The 15,904-nt window shown below is 39.1% G+C and overlaps 1 protein-coding gene across 1 annotated transcript in view; it reads right to left on the bottom strand.

The window, feature by feature from the left end:
• ATP13A3 (ATPase 13A3) overlaps positions 1-15,904 on the bottom strand; it is a gene marked incomplete in the record, with an annotated part of 582,093 nt that overhangs the window by 428,796 nt on the left and 137,393 nt on the right. Inside the window, 1 exon segment of the mRNA XM_053710208.1 lies at positions 15,648-15,821. Coding sequence (XP_053566183.1) covers positions 15,648-15,821 — 174 coding nt within the window.

The following is a 15,904-nucleotide window of genomic DNA, read 5'->3' as shown; positions in this document are numbered from 1 at the left end:
GTGAAAAAGAACAGAAAGAATAGAGATTTGTCCTTTCAAAAAACTTGCAGACAAACCCTTATCCAAACCATCCTGAAGAAATTGTAAAATTCTAGGAATTCTAAAAGAATGCCAAGAGAATTTATGAGAACACCAAGAAATGTAAGTCTTCCAAACTCGATAATAAATCTTTCTAGAGACAGATTTACAAGCCTGTAACATAGCATTAATCACTGAGTCAGAGAAACCTCTATGAATAAGAACCAAGCGTTCAATCTCCATACCTTCAAATTTAATGATTTGAGATCCTGATGGAAAAATGGGCCTTGAGTTAGAAGATCTGGTCTTAACGGAAGTGTCCAAGGTTGGCAACTGGCCATCCGAATGAGATCCGCATACCAAAACCTGTGAGGCCATGCTGGAGCCACCAGCAGTACAAACGAACGCTCCATTAGAATTTTAGAAATCACTTTTGGAAGAAGAACTAGAGACGGAAAGATATAGGCAGAATGATAATTCCAAGGAAGTGTCAATGCATACGCTACTTCCGCCTGAGGACCTGAATAGGCCCCTGGTAAGTTCCTTGTTTAGATGAGATGCCAACAGATCTATTGCTGGAAGCCCTCACATCTGAAAAATTGAAAAACATATCTGGGTAAAGAGACCATTCTCCCGGATGTAAAGCTTGATTATCAGAGATAATCCGCTTCCCAAATGTCTATACCTGGGAAAAAAACCCACAGAATTTAGATAGGAGCTGGATTTAGCCCAAGCAAATATCCGAGATACTTCTGTCACAGCCTAAGGACTGATAGTCCCACCCTGATGATTGACATACACCACAGTTGTGACATTGTCTGAAAAAAACAATAAACGTCTCTTCTTCAAAAAGAAACCAACTGAAGAACTCTGAGAATGCACAGAGTTCCAAAATATCAAATGGTAATCTCGCCTCCTGAGATTTCCAAACCCCTTGTGCTGACCGAGATCCTCAGACAGCCTCCCAACCTAAAAGACTTGCATCTGTAGAGATCATGGTCCAGGTTGAAAGAATCGAAGAGACCTGTAGAACTAAATGATGGTGATCTTAATCACCGAATCAAAGATAGATAAACATTAGGATTCGAAGATTTAAAAAGTGAAAACCTAGAATCCCTGCACCATTATTCAGCATAAAAAACTGGAAAGGTTTTCTATGAAAATGAGCAAAGGGAATTGAATCCAATGCTGCAGCCATAAGACCTAAAACTTCCATGCATATATAGCAACTGAAGGAAATAATAGAGACTGAAGGTACCGACAGACGGAACCCAATAAAATTGTCACTTGTCTGTTAGAGACAAAGACAGTGACACAAACTATCTGGAAACCTAAAAAGGTGACCCTTGTGTGAGGAATCAAGAGTTTTTGATAAAAAGATCCTCTAACCATGTCTTGAAAAAACAAGGTTGAATCATATGAGATTCCGCAGTCTCAGAAAAAATAAATAAAAATAATCTGAATGAAAACAGAAAATGAAGATATGCATCTATTGTATCTAATGAAAACAAATAATGCTATCACTGACCAAAAAAAAAAGGCAGAATAGACCATATAAATACCAATCTAAAAGATGGTACATTTATATAAAAAAGATTTTCTATCTTTGGAACAATGAATAGTTTTGAATAAAACCCCAAAACCCAGTTCCTAAAAAAGGAACTGGAATAAATACCCCAGAAGATTCCAGGTCTGAGCAGCGCTTGAGCTCCAACGGGTGATCAGCCGCGCTTCAACATTACCCAAAATATATAGGACTGAAACACACTTAAGGAAAGTGTTAGCCTTACTGGAATAGCTGGAATATAATAGAGAAAAAAAAAGACTTCTCACAGACGGTTTTACTCTGAATTTTATTCTGTACCCAAAATCTAAGAAATTTGGACCGAATAGAACCAAACAAATTTCAAAAAAGTCTTAACCTGCCCCTTACCATCCAAGCTGGAATAAGGCACATACACGCAAATTTAGGGAGCTGATTTTGAACTAAAAAACTTCCAATTAAAAACATGTTACTTGGGTAAGAATTTAGGATTTCATTCCTTAGTAAGAACAACCAAACTAATATAAGCTTAAAGTTTTAGTCTTAGAACTCATTCTTGAAGCCCAGAGTAACAGTTAAGAATTGAATCCAATTATGAACCAAATAATTGATTATCTTGGAAAAAAAGAAATATGGATTTTTTTAGAAATCACAAAATTCTTCTAGTTAAAGACATAGATTAAACCTCATTTGCGAAAATATTCAATAAAATGAAGACACAAATGAAATTATTAGCATGTTAATTCAGTTAAAGGACCAGTCAACACACTGGACTTGCATAATCAACAAATGCAAGACAACAAGACAAATGCAACAGCACCTAGTCTGAACCTCAAATGAGCAGTAGATTTTGTCCCTTTAACAATGCTAAATAAATCATAATCTGATACTTGATCTTAAAGTAAACAGAAACATGAAGCAATTGTAACACCATCCAAATAAATCACAGGTCCAAGAAAAGTACCTGAAAATAAATAATTTTCCTTAAATAAGATACAACCATCTAAAAGGAAAATAAATACTATTTTGCTATAGAAACAATAGCATATTTAGCAGGAGTAGAGATAGCCCCATTAAATTGGAGAACCCTCAAAATTGAATTTAACTGCCGGCAAAGAATATAATTTAAAACCTTTGAAGATGGAATAAAAGAAAATTCTCAGCCTATTCCATTCCCTAGTATGAGAAACTGGAAAAAACCCTCTGAAAACACAGAAGATAAAATAAGCAGAAATAAAATGTTAGCTAGTCTTAAAAAAGAACTAGTTACCTCAATATCCAAAAATAATCAACACCTTTTCAACAAAGAACAAATGTACTCTAATAAAAAATAAAAAAGTAGATTTGTTAGTGTCAATATCTGATGAAGAAAATTCTGAATGAGAAATAACATCATCAGAGAAGGCTTAATCAGTATTTTGTTGGTGATTTGAAACTTCAACAATTAAAAAAGAAGTTTGTAAAAGACCTAAAAATGTTATTAGAAGGCGCAATGTCAGACAAAGCCTTTAAAATAGAATCAGAAAAATATTCTTATAAATTTTCTAAGTATATCTTGTATATAAGATGTAAAAAAAATTGCAATACATAAAGCATAAATACTAATGGATTCTGCATGTAAAAGTTTATCATGATAACTTATAACAAACCATAGCTAAAGATAAACATTCATAACATTTAAAATAAATGAACTTAGCTTTGGTAGGACTGAACTCAGTCAACAGGAATCCCTCAGTATGTTTTGAAACAGGAACAGTGTATGAAAAATCTTGCAATATGTAATAGAAAAAAAACAACATATAAAGCAAAATTATCAAATTCCTTAAATGACAGTTTCAGGAATGGGAAAAAATGCAAAATAACAAGCTTCTAGAAACCAGAAGCAATGAAAAAATGAGACTTAAATAATGTGAGAAAAAAGTGGAACAAAAAAAGACGCCCACATTTTTGACGCCAAGAATAACGCCCACATTATTGGCGCTAAGTACAACGCCCATATTTTTTGGCGCCAAATATGACACCACATCCTCTGACGCCGAAACCGACGCCCACATTTTTTGGCGCAAAAAAATCGTCTGAATACACATGCGTCAAAAAAATGACGTTAACTGAATACAACTTCCGGCGTCAACTACGGCGCCGGAAATGACAAAATTTTGCGCCAAAAAAGTTTGCGCCAAAAATGACGCAATAAAATGAAGCATTTTCTGCCCCCACGAGCCTAACAGCCCCGCAGGGAAAAATAGTCAATTGAAAATTTTTCAAGGTAAGAAAAAAAAATATATAATTATATGCATTATCCCAAAATAATGAAACTGACAGTCTGAATGAAGGAATACTGATTATCCTGAATCATGGCAAATGTAAGTTTAAACACATATATTTAGAACTTTACATATAAAGTGCCCAACCATAGCTTAGAGTGTCACAAAAAATAAGATTTACTTACCCCAGGACACTCATCTACATATAGTAGATAGCCAAACCATTACTGAAACGAGAATCAGTAGAGGTAATGGTATATAAGAGTATATCGTCGATCTGAAAAGGGAGGTAGGAGAAGAAATCTCTACGACGGATAACAGAGAACCTATGAAATAGATCCCCTAGAGGAAGACTATTGTATTCAAATAGACAATACTCTCTTCACATCCCTTTGACATTCACTGCACTCTGAGAGGAAAACCGGGCTCCAGCCTGCTGCAAAGCGCATATCAACGTAGAATCTAGCACAAACGTACTTCACCACCTCCATGGGAGGCAAAGTTTGTAAAACTGAATTGTGGGTGTGGTGAGGGGTGTATTTATAGGCATTTTAAGGTTTGGGAAACTTTGCCCCTCCTGGTAGGAATGTATATCCCATACGTCACTAGCTCATGGACTCTTGCCAATTACATGAAAGAAAATAAATAATTGCGACTCTCAGTCTACACTAAACACTATAGCCTTACTCCTGAGCCACAAGGAAATATTAATCCCAATACAATTAATTATTATGTCAGTCTCCTGAATACATGCCCAAGTGCTGCTGCCTGTCAGTCTAAATCCTGAGCCCAGGATTCAAGTCCCAATATAAGTGCAGAGTATGTTAACCCTTTAGTGCTAGTCTCTCTTTCCCTGAAGATAAAAAATGGCACTTACCTGCAACTCCAGCTGTCAGGCAGGAGGACAGCCCACCCGGCGTGAGAGGAAGCCACTCCACACAGAGACTTGTGGAAAAAAAGAAATAACAGAGTAAACCTGCCCTGGCTTTCAGTACTTGTACCATGGGCAGCAACAATGTTAGGAAAACACAGCAAGGCCCACCTTACAAGTTCCTAACTGCTTTAAAGCCACCACTGCCCTACTGAAGAGACTGACGTGGAATACGGCTAGACCCAATCCTTGAAAAAGGGGAAAGAACAGAGTAAACCTACTCTGGCTTTCTGATGTAGTTAAAATCTTGCTTGTAGTGAAAGAAATCCAATTCTTCTGTAGACACCAAAACTTCACCTCCTCCATGCACTTCAAGGCAACTGGGGGTTGTGGGTAGGGGAGTGATACTTAAAGGGACATTAAACCCCCCAAAAAATATTTCATTATTCAGAAAGAATACAATTTTTAAAAAGTTTCCAATTTACTTCTATTATCAAATATGCTTTGTTCTCATGTTATTCTTTGTTGAAGGGATACCTAGGTAGGTAGCATGCACATGCCTGAAGCACTACATGACAGGAAATAGCGCTGCCATCTAGTGTTCCTATTAATGTATAACATTGTTGCAAAACTGCTGTCATGTAGAGCTGCAGACACGTGCAAACTCATAAGCTTACTTTACTGCTTTTCAACAAAGAATAACAAGAAAACTGAGAAAATTTGATAACAGAAGTAAATTGGAAAGTTGTTTAAAATTATATCTTCTAACTGAATCAAGAAAGAAAAAAAAAATGGGTTTTATGTCCCTTTAACCCCTTAACGACCAAGGACGTGCAGGGTACGTCCTCAAAAAAAAGGCAGTTAACGCCTGAGGACGTACCCTGCACGTCCTCGGTGTGGAAAGCAGCTGGAAGCGATCCTGCTCGCTTCCAGCTGCTTTCCGGTTATTGCAGTGATGCCTCGATATGGAGGCATCCTGCAATAACCCTGCATGGCCATCCGATGCAGAGAGAGCCACTCTGTGGCCCTCTCTGCACCGGACATCGATGGCCGGTATCGTTGGTGGGTGGGAGCTGACTTGGGAGGCGGGTGGACGGCCATCGATGGGCCGTGTAAGGTGGAGGGGGGCGGGATCGGGGGCGGAGCTGACGGGGGCGCGCACGGGCGCGCGCGCGTGCACAGAGGGTGGCGGGCGGGCGCGTGCACGGGGCGGGAGCGGGTGGGATCCGCTATACTACAGAAAATGAGAATGTAACTATGTGGGGGAAAAGGGCAAAATTAAAAAAAATAAACTTCAGTCAAAGGGATCTTGGAGGGGTGGGGGGGTTGTTCTTGGGTGTGGGGGGAGCTACACTACAGAAAAAGGGATTTTTTCTTAAAAAAAGCACATTTTTTTCTAAACTGGGTACTGGCAGACAGCTGCCAGTACCCAAGATGGCGCCCATTAAGGCAGAGGGGGAGGGTTAGAGAGCTGTTTGGTGGGGGATCTGTGAGGTTGGGGGCTAAGGGGGGATCCTACACAGCAGCATATGTAAATATGCTAAAAAAAAAAAACTCAAAAAAGCCCAAATATACCTTTTATTTTAGTACTGGCAGAGTTTCTGCCAGTACTTAAGATGGCGGGGACAATTGTGGGGTGGGGGAGGGAACAGTGGCGTCACTAGGGGGGGGCGGGGGGGGCGGGCCGCACCCGGGTGACACCCTCCAGGGGGTGACACCAAAAAAAAAAAAAAAAAAAAAATTTTTTTTTTTTTTTTTTTTTTTAAATTTTATTGAAATTCAAAAAAATACAATGTTGAGATGCATAGATTATTTTATTAGAGGCTGGCATTTGTGAACATTAGTGGGACTGGGGAAGTTGTAGACACACAATTTTTTTGCCCCTTGAGCCAGTGCTGCAATTTCAACAAATAGTTTTCCCGGCTGCTTTTGCTTGTTTGTACTTTGCTCCTCCCCTGCCCAATTTCACTATGAATGTTGTGGGTGTGCCGTGGGGCTTGCAAAGTTGCCCTGCTAGCCTAAACCTGCCTGCCTATCTGTGCTCACTGCTCAGTGACATGCGGCCCAGGGCTGTGCACTGACAGACTTGGAACAGAGTCAGAGAGCAGAATTTTCATAGTTTGCGTGCCTAAACCTTTTCTTCAGTGATTTATTTTAGAGTGCTCTGTTTATCTTTCATTTGATGTTCTGCTGAGCCAGGGAGCAGCTCTAGGCATGAGCTTCCTAATTAATGCAGTGCAGTTTACATATTTTGTATGTGTGTGTCTGAGTTTTTGTGTGTCTCAGTGTTTTTGTGTGTGTGTTTTTGTGTGTGTGTCTGAGTGTGTTTCCGAGTGTTTGTGTGTGCATCTGAGTATGTTTTTAAGTGTGTCTGAGTGTTTGTATGTGTGTTTGCCTGTGTTTTTGTGTGTGTCTGCTTTCTGGGGGGGGGGTGACACCATGACTTACCGCACCGGGTGACACCAACCCTAGTGACGCCACTGGGAGGGAAGAGAGCTATTTGGGAGGCATCAGGGGGTCTGATGTTTCAGGTGGGAGGCTGAGCTCTACACTAAAGCTAAAATTAACCCTGCAAGTTCCCTACAAGCTACATAATTAACCCCTTCACTGCTAGACATAATACACGCGTGATGCGCAGCAGCATTTAGCGGCCTTCTAATTACCAAAAAGCATCGCCAAAGCCATATATGTCTGCTATTTCTGAACAAAGGGGATCCCAGAGAAGCATTTACAACCATTTGTGCCATAATTGCATAAGCTGTTTGTAAATGATTTCAGTGAGAAACCTAAAATTGTGAAAAAGTTAACGCTTTTTTTTTTATTTGATCGTATTTGGCGGTGAAATGGTGGCATGAAATATACCAAAATGGGCCTAGATCAATAGTTGGGGTTGTCTACTACACTACACTAAAGCTAAAATTACCCCAAAATGCTCCCTACATGCTCCCTAATTAACCCCTTCACTGCTGGGCATAATACACGTGTGGTGCGCAGTGGCATTTAGCGGCCTTCTAATTACCAAAAAGCAACGCCAAAGCCATATATGTCTGCTATTTCTGAACAAAGGGGATCCCAGAGAAGAATTTACAACTATTTATACCATAATTGCACAAGCGGTTTGTAAATAATTTCAGTGAGAAACCAAAAGTTTGTAAAAAATTTGTTAAAAAGTGAACGATTTTTTGTATTTGATCGCATTTGGCGGTAAAATGGTGGCATGAAATATACCAAAATGGGCCTAGATCAATACTTTGGGTTGTCTACTAAAAAAAAAACATAATTTATGTAAGAACTTACCTGATAAATTCATTTCTTTCATATTAGCAAGAGTCCATGAGCTAGTGACGTATGGGATATACATTCCTACCAGGAGGGGCAAAGTTTCCCAAACCTCAAAATGCCTATAAATACACCCCTCACCACACCCACAATTCAGTTTAACGAATTGCCAAGAAGTGGGGTGATAAAAAAGTGCGAAAGCATATAAAATAAGGAATTGGAATAATTGTGCTTTATACAAAAATCATAACCACCACAAAAAAAGGGCGGGCCTCATGGACTCTTGCTAATATGAAAGAAATGAATTTATCAGGTAAGTTCTTACATAAATTATGTTTTCTTTCATGTAATTAGCAAGAGTCCATGAGCTAGTGACGTATGGGATAATGATTACCCAAGATGTGGATCTTTCCACACAAGAGTCACTAGAGAGGGAGGGATAAAATAAAGACAGCCAATTCCTGCTGAAAATAATTTACACCCAAAATAAAGTTTAATGAAAAACATAAGCAGAAGATTCAGACTGAAACCGCTGCCTGAAGTACTTTTCTACCAAAAACTGCTTCAGAAGAAGAAAATACATCAAAATGGTAGAATTTAGTAAAAGTATGCAAAGAGGACCAAGTTGCTGCTTTGCAAATCTGATCAACCGAAGCTTCATTCCTAAACGCCCAGGAAGTAGAAACTGACCTGGTAGAATGAGCTGTAATCCTCTGAGGCGGAGTTTTACCCGACTCAACATAGGCAAGATGAATTAAAGATTTCAACCAAGATGCCAAAGAAATGGCAGAAGCTTTCTGGCCTTTTCTAGAACCGGAAAAGATAACAAATAGACTAGAAGTCTTTCGGAAAGACTTAGTAGCTTCAACATAATATTTCAAAGCTCTAACAACATCCAAAGAATGCAATGATTTCTCCTTAGAATTCTTAGGATTAGGACATAATGAAGGAACCACAATTTCTCTACTAATGTTGTTGGAATTCACAACTTTAGGTAAAAATTCAAAAGAAGTTCGCAACACCGCCTTATCCTGATGAAAAATCAGAAAAGGAGACTCACAAGAAAGAGCAGATAATTCAGAAACTCTTCAGGCAGAAGAGATGGCCAAAAGGAACAAAACTTTCCAAGAAAGTAATTTAATGTCCAATGAATGCATAGGTTCAAAGGGAGGAGCTTGAAGAGCTCCCAGAACCAAATTCAAACTCCAAGGAGGAGAAATTGACTTAATGACAGGTTTTATACGAACCAAAGCTTGTACAAAACAATGAATATCAGGAAGAATAGCAATCTTTCTGTGAAAAAGAACAGAAAGAGCAGAGATTTGTCCTTTCAAGGAACTTGCAGACAAACCCTTATCTAAACCATCCTGAAGAAACTGTAAAATTCTCGGTATTCTAAAAGAATGCCAAGAAAAATGATGAGAAAGACACCAAGAAATATAAGTCTTCCAGACTCTATAATATATCTCTCTAGATACAGATTTACGAGCCTGTAACATAGTATTAATCACAGAGTCAGAGAAACCTCTTTGACCAAGAATCAAGCGTTCAATCTCCATACCTTTAAATTTAAGGATTTCAGATCCTGATGGAAAAAAGGACCTTGTGACAGAAGGTCTGGTCTTAACGGAAGAGTCCACGGTTGGCAAGAGGCCATCCGGACAAGATCCGCATACCAAAACCTGTGAGGCCATGCCGGAGCTACCAGCAGAACAAACGAGCATTCCCTCAGAATCTTGGAGATTACTCTTGGAAGAAGAACTAGAGGCGGAAAGATATAGGCAGGATGATACTTCCAAGGAAGTGATAATGCATCCACTGCCTCCGCCTGAGGATCCCGGGATCTGGACAGATATCTGGGAAGTTTCTTGTTTAGATGAGACGCCATCAGATCTATTTCTGGAAGTTCCCACATTTGAACAATCTGAAGAAATACCTCTGGGTGAAGAGACCATTCGCCCGGATGCAACGTTTGGCGACTGAGATAATCCGCTTCCCAATTGTCTACACCTGGGATATGAACCGCAGAGATTAGACAGGAGCTGGATTCCGCCCAAACCAAAATTTGAGATACTTCTTTCATAGCCAGAGGACTGTGAGTCCCTCCTTGATGATTGATATATGCCACAGTTGTGACATTGTCTGTCTGAAAACAAATGAACGATTCTCTCTTCAGAAGAGGCCAAAACTGAAGAGCTCTGAAAATTGCACGGAGTTCCAAAATATTGATCGGTAATCTCACCTCCTGAGATTCCCAAACTCCTTGTGCCGTCAGAGATCCCCACACAGCTCCCCAACCTGTGAGACTTGCATCTGTTGAAATTACAGTCCAGGTCGGAAGCACAAAAGAAGCCCCCTGAATTAAACGATGGTGATCTGTCCACCACGTTAGAGAGTGTCGAACAATCGGTTTTAAAGATATTAATTGAGATATCTTTGTGTAATCCTTGCACCATTGATTCAGCATACAGAGCTGAAGAGGTCGCATGTGAAAACGAGCAAAGGGGATCGCGTCCGATGCAGCAGTCATAAGACCTAGAATTTCCATGCATAAGGCTACCGAAGGGAATGATTGTGACTGAAGGTTTCGACAAGCTGAAATCAATTTTAGACGTCTCTTGTCTGTTAAAGACAGAGTCATGGACACTGAATCTATCTGGAAACCCAGAAAGGTTACCCTTGTCTGAGGAATCAATGAACTTTTTGGTAAATTGATCCTCCAACCATGATCTTGAAGAAACAACACAAGTCGATTCGTATGAGATTCTGCTAAATGTAAAGACTGAGCAAGTACCAAGATATCGTCCAAATAAGGAAATACCACAATACCCTGTTCTCTGATTACAGACAGAAGGGCACCGAGAACCTTTGTAAAAATTCTTGGAGCTGTAGCTAGGCCAAACGGCAGAGCCACAAACTGGTAATGCTTGTCCAGAAAAGAGAATCTCAGGAACTGATAATGATCTGGATGAATCGGAATATGCAGATATGCATCCTGTAAATCTATTGTGGACATATAATGCCCTTGCTGAACAAAAGGCAAGATAGTCCTTACAGTTACCATCTTGAACGTTGGTATCCTTACATAACGATTCAATATTTTTAGATCCAGAACTGGTCTGAAGGAATTCTCCTTCTTTGGTACAATGAAGAGATTTGAATAAAACCCCATCCCCTGTCCCGGAACTGGAACTGGCATAATTACTCCAGCCAACTCTAGATCTGAAACACAATTCAGAAATGCTTGAGCTTTCACTGGATTTACTGGGACACGGGAAAGAAAAAATCTCTTTGCAGGAGGACTCATCTTGAAACCAATTCTGTACCCTTCTGAAACAATGTTCTGAATCCAAAGATTGTGAACAGAATTGATCCAAATTTCTTTGAAAAAACGTAACCTGCCCCCTACCAGCTGAGCTGGAATGAGGGCCGCACCTTCATGAGGACTTAGAAGCAGGCTTTGCCTTTCTAGCAGGCTTGGATTTATTCCAGACTGGAGATGGTTTCCAAACTGAAACTGCTCCTGAGGATGAAGGATTAGGCTTTTGTTCTTTGTTGAAACGAAAGGAACGAAAACGATTATTAGCCCTGTTTTTACCTTTAGATTTTTTATCCTGAGGTAAAAAAGTTCCTTTCCCACCAGTAACAGTTGAGATAATAGAATCCAACTGAGAACCAAATAATTTGTTACCCTGGAAAGAAATGGAAAGTAGAGTTGATTTAGAAGCCATATCAGCATTCCAAGTCTTAAGACATAAACCTGACATCAACTCTGATAATATCAAAAATGGCATCACAGATAAAATTATTAGCATGCTGAAGAAGAATAATAATATCATGAGAATCATGATGTGTTACTTGTTGCGCTAAAGTTTCCAACCAAAAAGTTGAAGCTGCAGCAACATCAGCCAAAGATATAGCAGGTCTAAGAAGATTACCTGAACACAGATAAGCTTTTCTTAGAAAGGATTCAATTTTCCTATCTAAAGGATCCTTAAATGAAGTACCATCTGACGTAGGAATAGTAGTACGTTTAGCAAGGGTAGAAATAGCCCCATCAACTTTAGGGATTTTGTCCCAAAATTCTAATCTGTCAGACGGCACAGGATATAATTGTTTAAAACGTTTAGAAGGAGTAAATGAATTACCCAATTTATCCCATTCTTTGGAAATTACTGCAGAAATAGCATTAGGAACAGGAAAAACTTCTGGAATAACCACAGGAGATTTAAATACCTTATCCAAACGTTTAGAATTAGTATCAAGAGGACCAGAATCCTCTATTTCTAAAGCAATTAGTACTTCTTTAAGTAAAGAACGAATAAATTCCATTTTAAATAAATATGAAGATTTATCAGCATCAATCTCTGAGACAGAATCCTCTGAACCAGAAGAGTCATGAGAATCAGAATGATGATGTTCATTTAAAAATTCATCTGTAGGGAGAGAAGTTTTAAAAGATTTTTTACGTTTACTAGAAGGAGAAATAACAGACATAGCCTTCTTTATGGATTCAGAAACAAAATCTCTTATGTTATCAGGAACATTCTGCACCTTAGATGTTGAAGGAACTGCAACAGACAATGGTACTTTACTAAAGGAAATATTATCTGCATTAACAAGTTTGTCATGACAATTAATACAAACAACAGCCGGAGGAATAGCTACCAAAAGTTTACAGCAGATACACTTAGCTTTGGTAGATCCAGCACTAGACAGCGATTTTCCTGTAGTATCTTCTGACTCAGATGCAACGTGAGACATCTTGCAATATGTAAGAGAAAAAACAACATATAAAGCAAAATTGATCAAATTCCTTAAATGACAGTTTCAGGAATGGGAAAAAATGCCAAAGAACAAGCTTCTAGCAACCAGAAGCAATGAAAAATGAGACTTAAATAATGTGGAGACAAAAGCGACGCCCATATTTTTTAGCGCCAAATAAGACGCCCACATTATTTGGCGCCTAAATGCTTTTGGCGCCAAAAATGACGCCACATCCGGAACGCCGACACTTTTGGCGCAAAATAACGTCAAAAAATGACGCAACTTCCGGCGACACGTATGACGCCGGAAACGGAAAAGATTTTTTTTGCGCCAAAAAAGTCCGCACCAAGAATGACGCAATAAAATGAAGCATTTTCAGCCCCCGCGAGCCTAACAGCCCACAGGGAAAAGAGTCAAATTTTTGAAGGTAAGAAAAAATGATTAATTCAAATGCATTATCCCAAATATGAAACTGACTGTCTGAAAAATAAGGAATGTTGAACATTCTGAGTCAAGGCAAATAAATGTTTGAATACATATATTTAGAACTTTATAAACAAAGTGCCCAACCATAGCTTAGAGTGTCACAGAAAATAAGATTTACTTACCCCAGGACACTCATCTACATGTTTGTAGAAAGCCAAACCAGTACTGAAACGAGAATCAGCAGAGGTAATGGTATATATAAGAGTATATCGTCGATCTGAAAAGGGAGGTAAGAGATGAATCTCTACAACCGATAACAGAGAACCTATGAAATAGACCCCGTAGAAGGAGATCATTGCATTCAAATAGGCAATACTCTCCTCACATCCCTCTGACATTCACTGCACGCTGAGAGGAAAACCGGGCTCCAACTTGCTGCGGAGCGCATATCAACGTAGAATCTAGCACAAACTTACTTCACCACCTCCATCGGAGGCAAAGTTTGTAAAACTGAATTGTGGGTGTGGTGAGGGGTGTATTTATAGGCATTTTGAGGTTTGGGAAACTTTGCCCCTCCTGGTAGGAATGTATATCCCAGACGTCACTAGCTCATGGACTCTTGCTAATTACATGAAAGAAATATATACATGTCAATGGATATTCAGAGATTCCTGAAAGATATTAGTGTTCTAATGTAACTAGCACTAATTTTGAAAAAAAAAATGGTTTGGAAATAGCAAAGTGCTACTTGTATTTATGGCCCTATAAGTTACAAAAAAAGCAAAGAACATGTAAACATTGGGTATTTCTAAACTCAGGACAAAATTTTGAAACTATTTAGCATGGGTGTTTTTTGGTGGTTGTAGATATGTAACAGATTTTGGGGGTCAAAGTTAGAAAAAATGTGTTTTTTTCGATTTTTTTCTTCATATTTTATAATTTTTTTTATAGTAAATGATAAGATATGATAAAAATAATGGTATCTTTAGAAAGTCCATTTAATGGCGAGAAAAACGGTATATAATATGTGTGGGTACAGTAAATGAGTAAGAGGAAAATTACAGCTAAACACAAACACCGCAGAAATGTAAAAATAGCCTTGGTCTCAAACGGACAGAAAATGGAAAAGTGCTGTGGTCATTAAGGGGTTAACAGCTTGGCTGTGGTGCTCTTTGCGTCCTCCTGCTGGCCAGGAGTGATATTCCCAACAGTAAATGATTAAGCTGTGGACTCACCATATCTTAGGGGAAAAAAATATATATATCACTAACCCTAACCCCAAAGTTGGTACTCACCGATGATGATGATGGGCGCCACTCCATCTTTATCGCAGTGCTCCATCTTCATCCCGACGGAGGTCCATCTTCTAACTTCAACCCATTTGCGGGGCGAGGTTGGCGGTATTGGTGGTCCTCTTCAGACCTTCAACACGGAGGTCCTCTTCATGTGGTATCCAGCCGCACACTGATTAGTGAATGCGATGTACCCCTTTAATATAGGGATACCATTGCATACCTATTGGCTGATTTGAATCTTCATATTCAAATCAGTTAATAGAATTAAAGCTTTTTCCTTTCATTCTATTGGCTGATTTGAATTTGAAAGTGTTAGGTTAGGTCGGTTTAGATGTTACTTTATAACTTTGCGATGTGGGGGGGATAGCGGTTTAGGGGTTAATAGTTTAGGTACTTTGCGATTTGGGGAGGGATGGAGGTTTAGGGGTTAATAGTTTTATTTAGTGTTTGTGATGTGGGGGGATGGTGGATTAGGGTTTTTTAGGTTAAAGGCTTATGGAAGGGTGCTATTTTTTTGGGGGGGGAGGTTGTTCGTGCAAGTAGGGTTTTTTCAACTTTTTTTGTTTCCATCGATTTCTATGGGGGAACACATGCACGCGCACAAGATAACTGCTTAGGATTTTTGTGCAAAATAAGTATGTTTTTTTCAACTTGTAATACCAGCGGAACCCGAGAAGCACAAAAAGCTTAACGCTAGCGATGTTTTCGCTAACGCAAAAAATATATTTACCGCAGCACTTGTAATCTAGCACTTTATTATAACATTTCTGTGTATACTAATGTAAATAAATCACAGATGTCAAGCTTCTCTGCTATAGCCAGGCAGCTTCTTCTTTTCTAGCTTGTATCCTACTTTTTACCCTAATGATTATGCAATAAGTCAATAAAAGTTCAAAGGTAAAGAAAAAAAAAAGGGGGGCAGATTGTAACTTTAGTCCTATTATACAACATCCACAAAGTACTGTGGAGTGGTCATATAAACGTGACCCTAGAAAACAAAACAATCTGACGGAGCAGAACAGTGCTTGTAAACAAGGTCTGGATATACTGTAAATGCTGCAATTAAGAGCTTTGTGAAAACTGGTTACATCAGGTATGTTGCTTGCAAGTGAGTAGTGTTTATTGTGTACACACAGCTACCTGTTCCAGCCAGGTCTAGTTACGCAGGCAGCTTACAGACTTACAGTTGTTCTCAGAAGCACAACGTCACAGTCTTTCAGTGTTGTCAGAGTGCATGTTCCCTTCACACGCCACTTAGGCATCCAGTACAGGAGGAGGAGAAGGAAGCCACCAGTGCAGATCACACCAACAGCAACTAGAGCCAGTTTCCAACGGCACAGATTATAACCATAAATCTCCTGCATGGAAACAAACAATAAGCAGTAAAAAATGTGTTTCAATAACTGAAGGTGACACTTAATATACTGTAAATTGTACCAAA

This window comes from Bombina bombina, chromosome 4, assembly GCF_027579735.1.
Source record: "Bombina bombina isolate aBomBom1 chromosome 4, aBomBom1.pri, whole genome shotgun sequence".
NCBI classification, from domain to species: Eukaryota; Metazoa; Chordata; class Amphibia; order Anura; family Bombinatoridae; genus Bombina; species Bombina bombina.
Note: the sequence above shows the minus strand (reverse complement) of the source record. Positions and strands in the feature narration are given on the sequence as shown.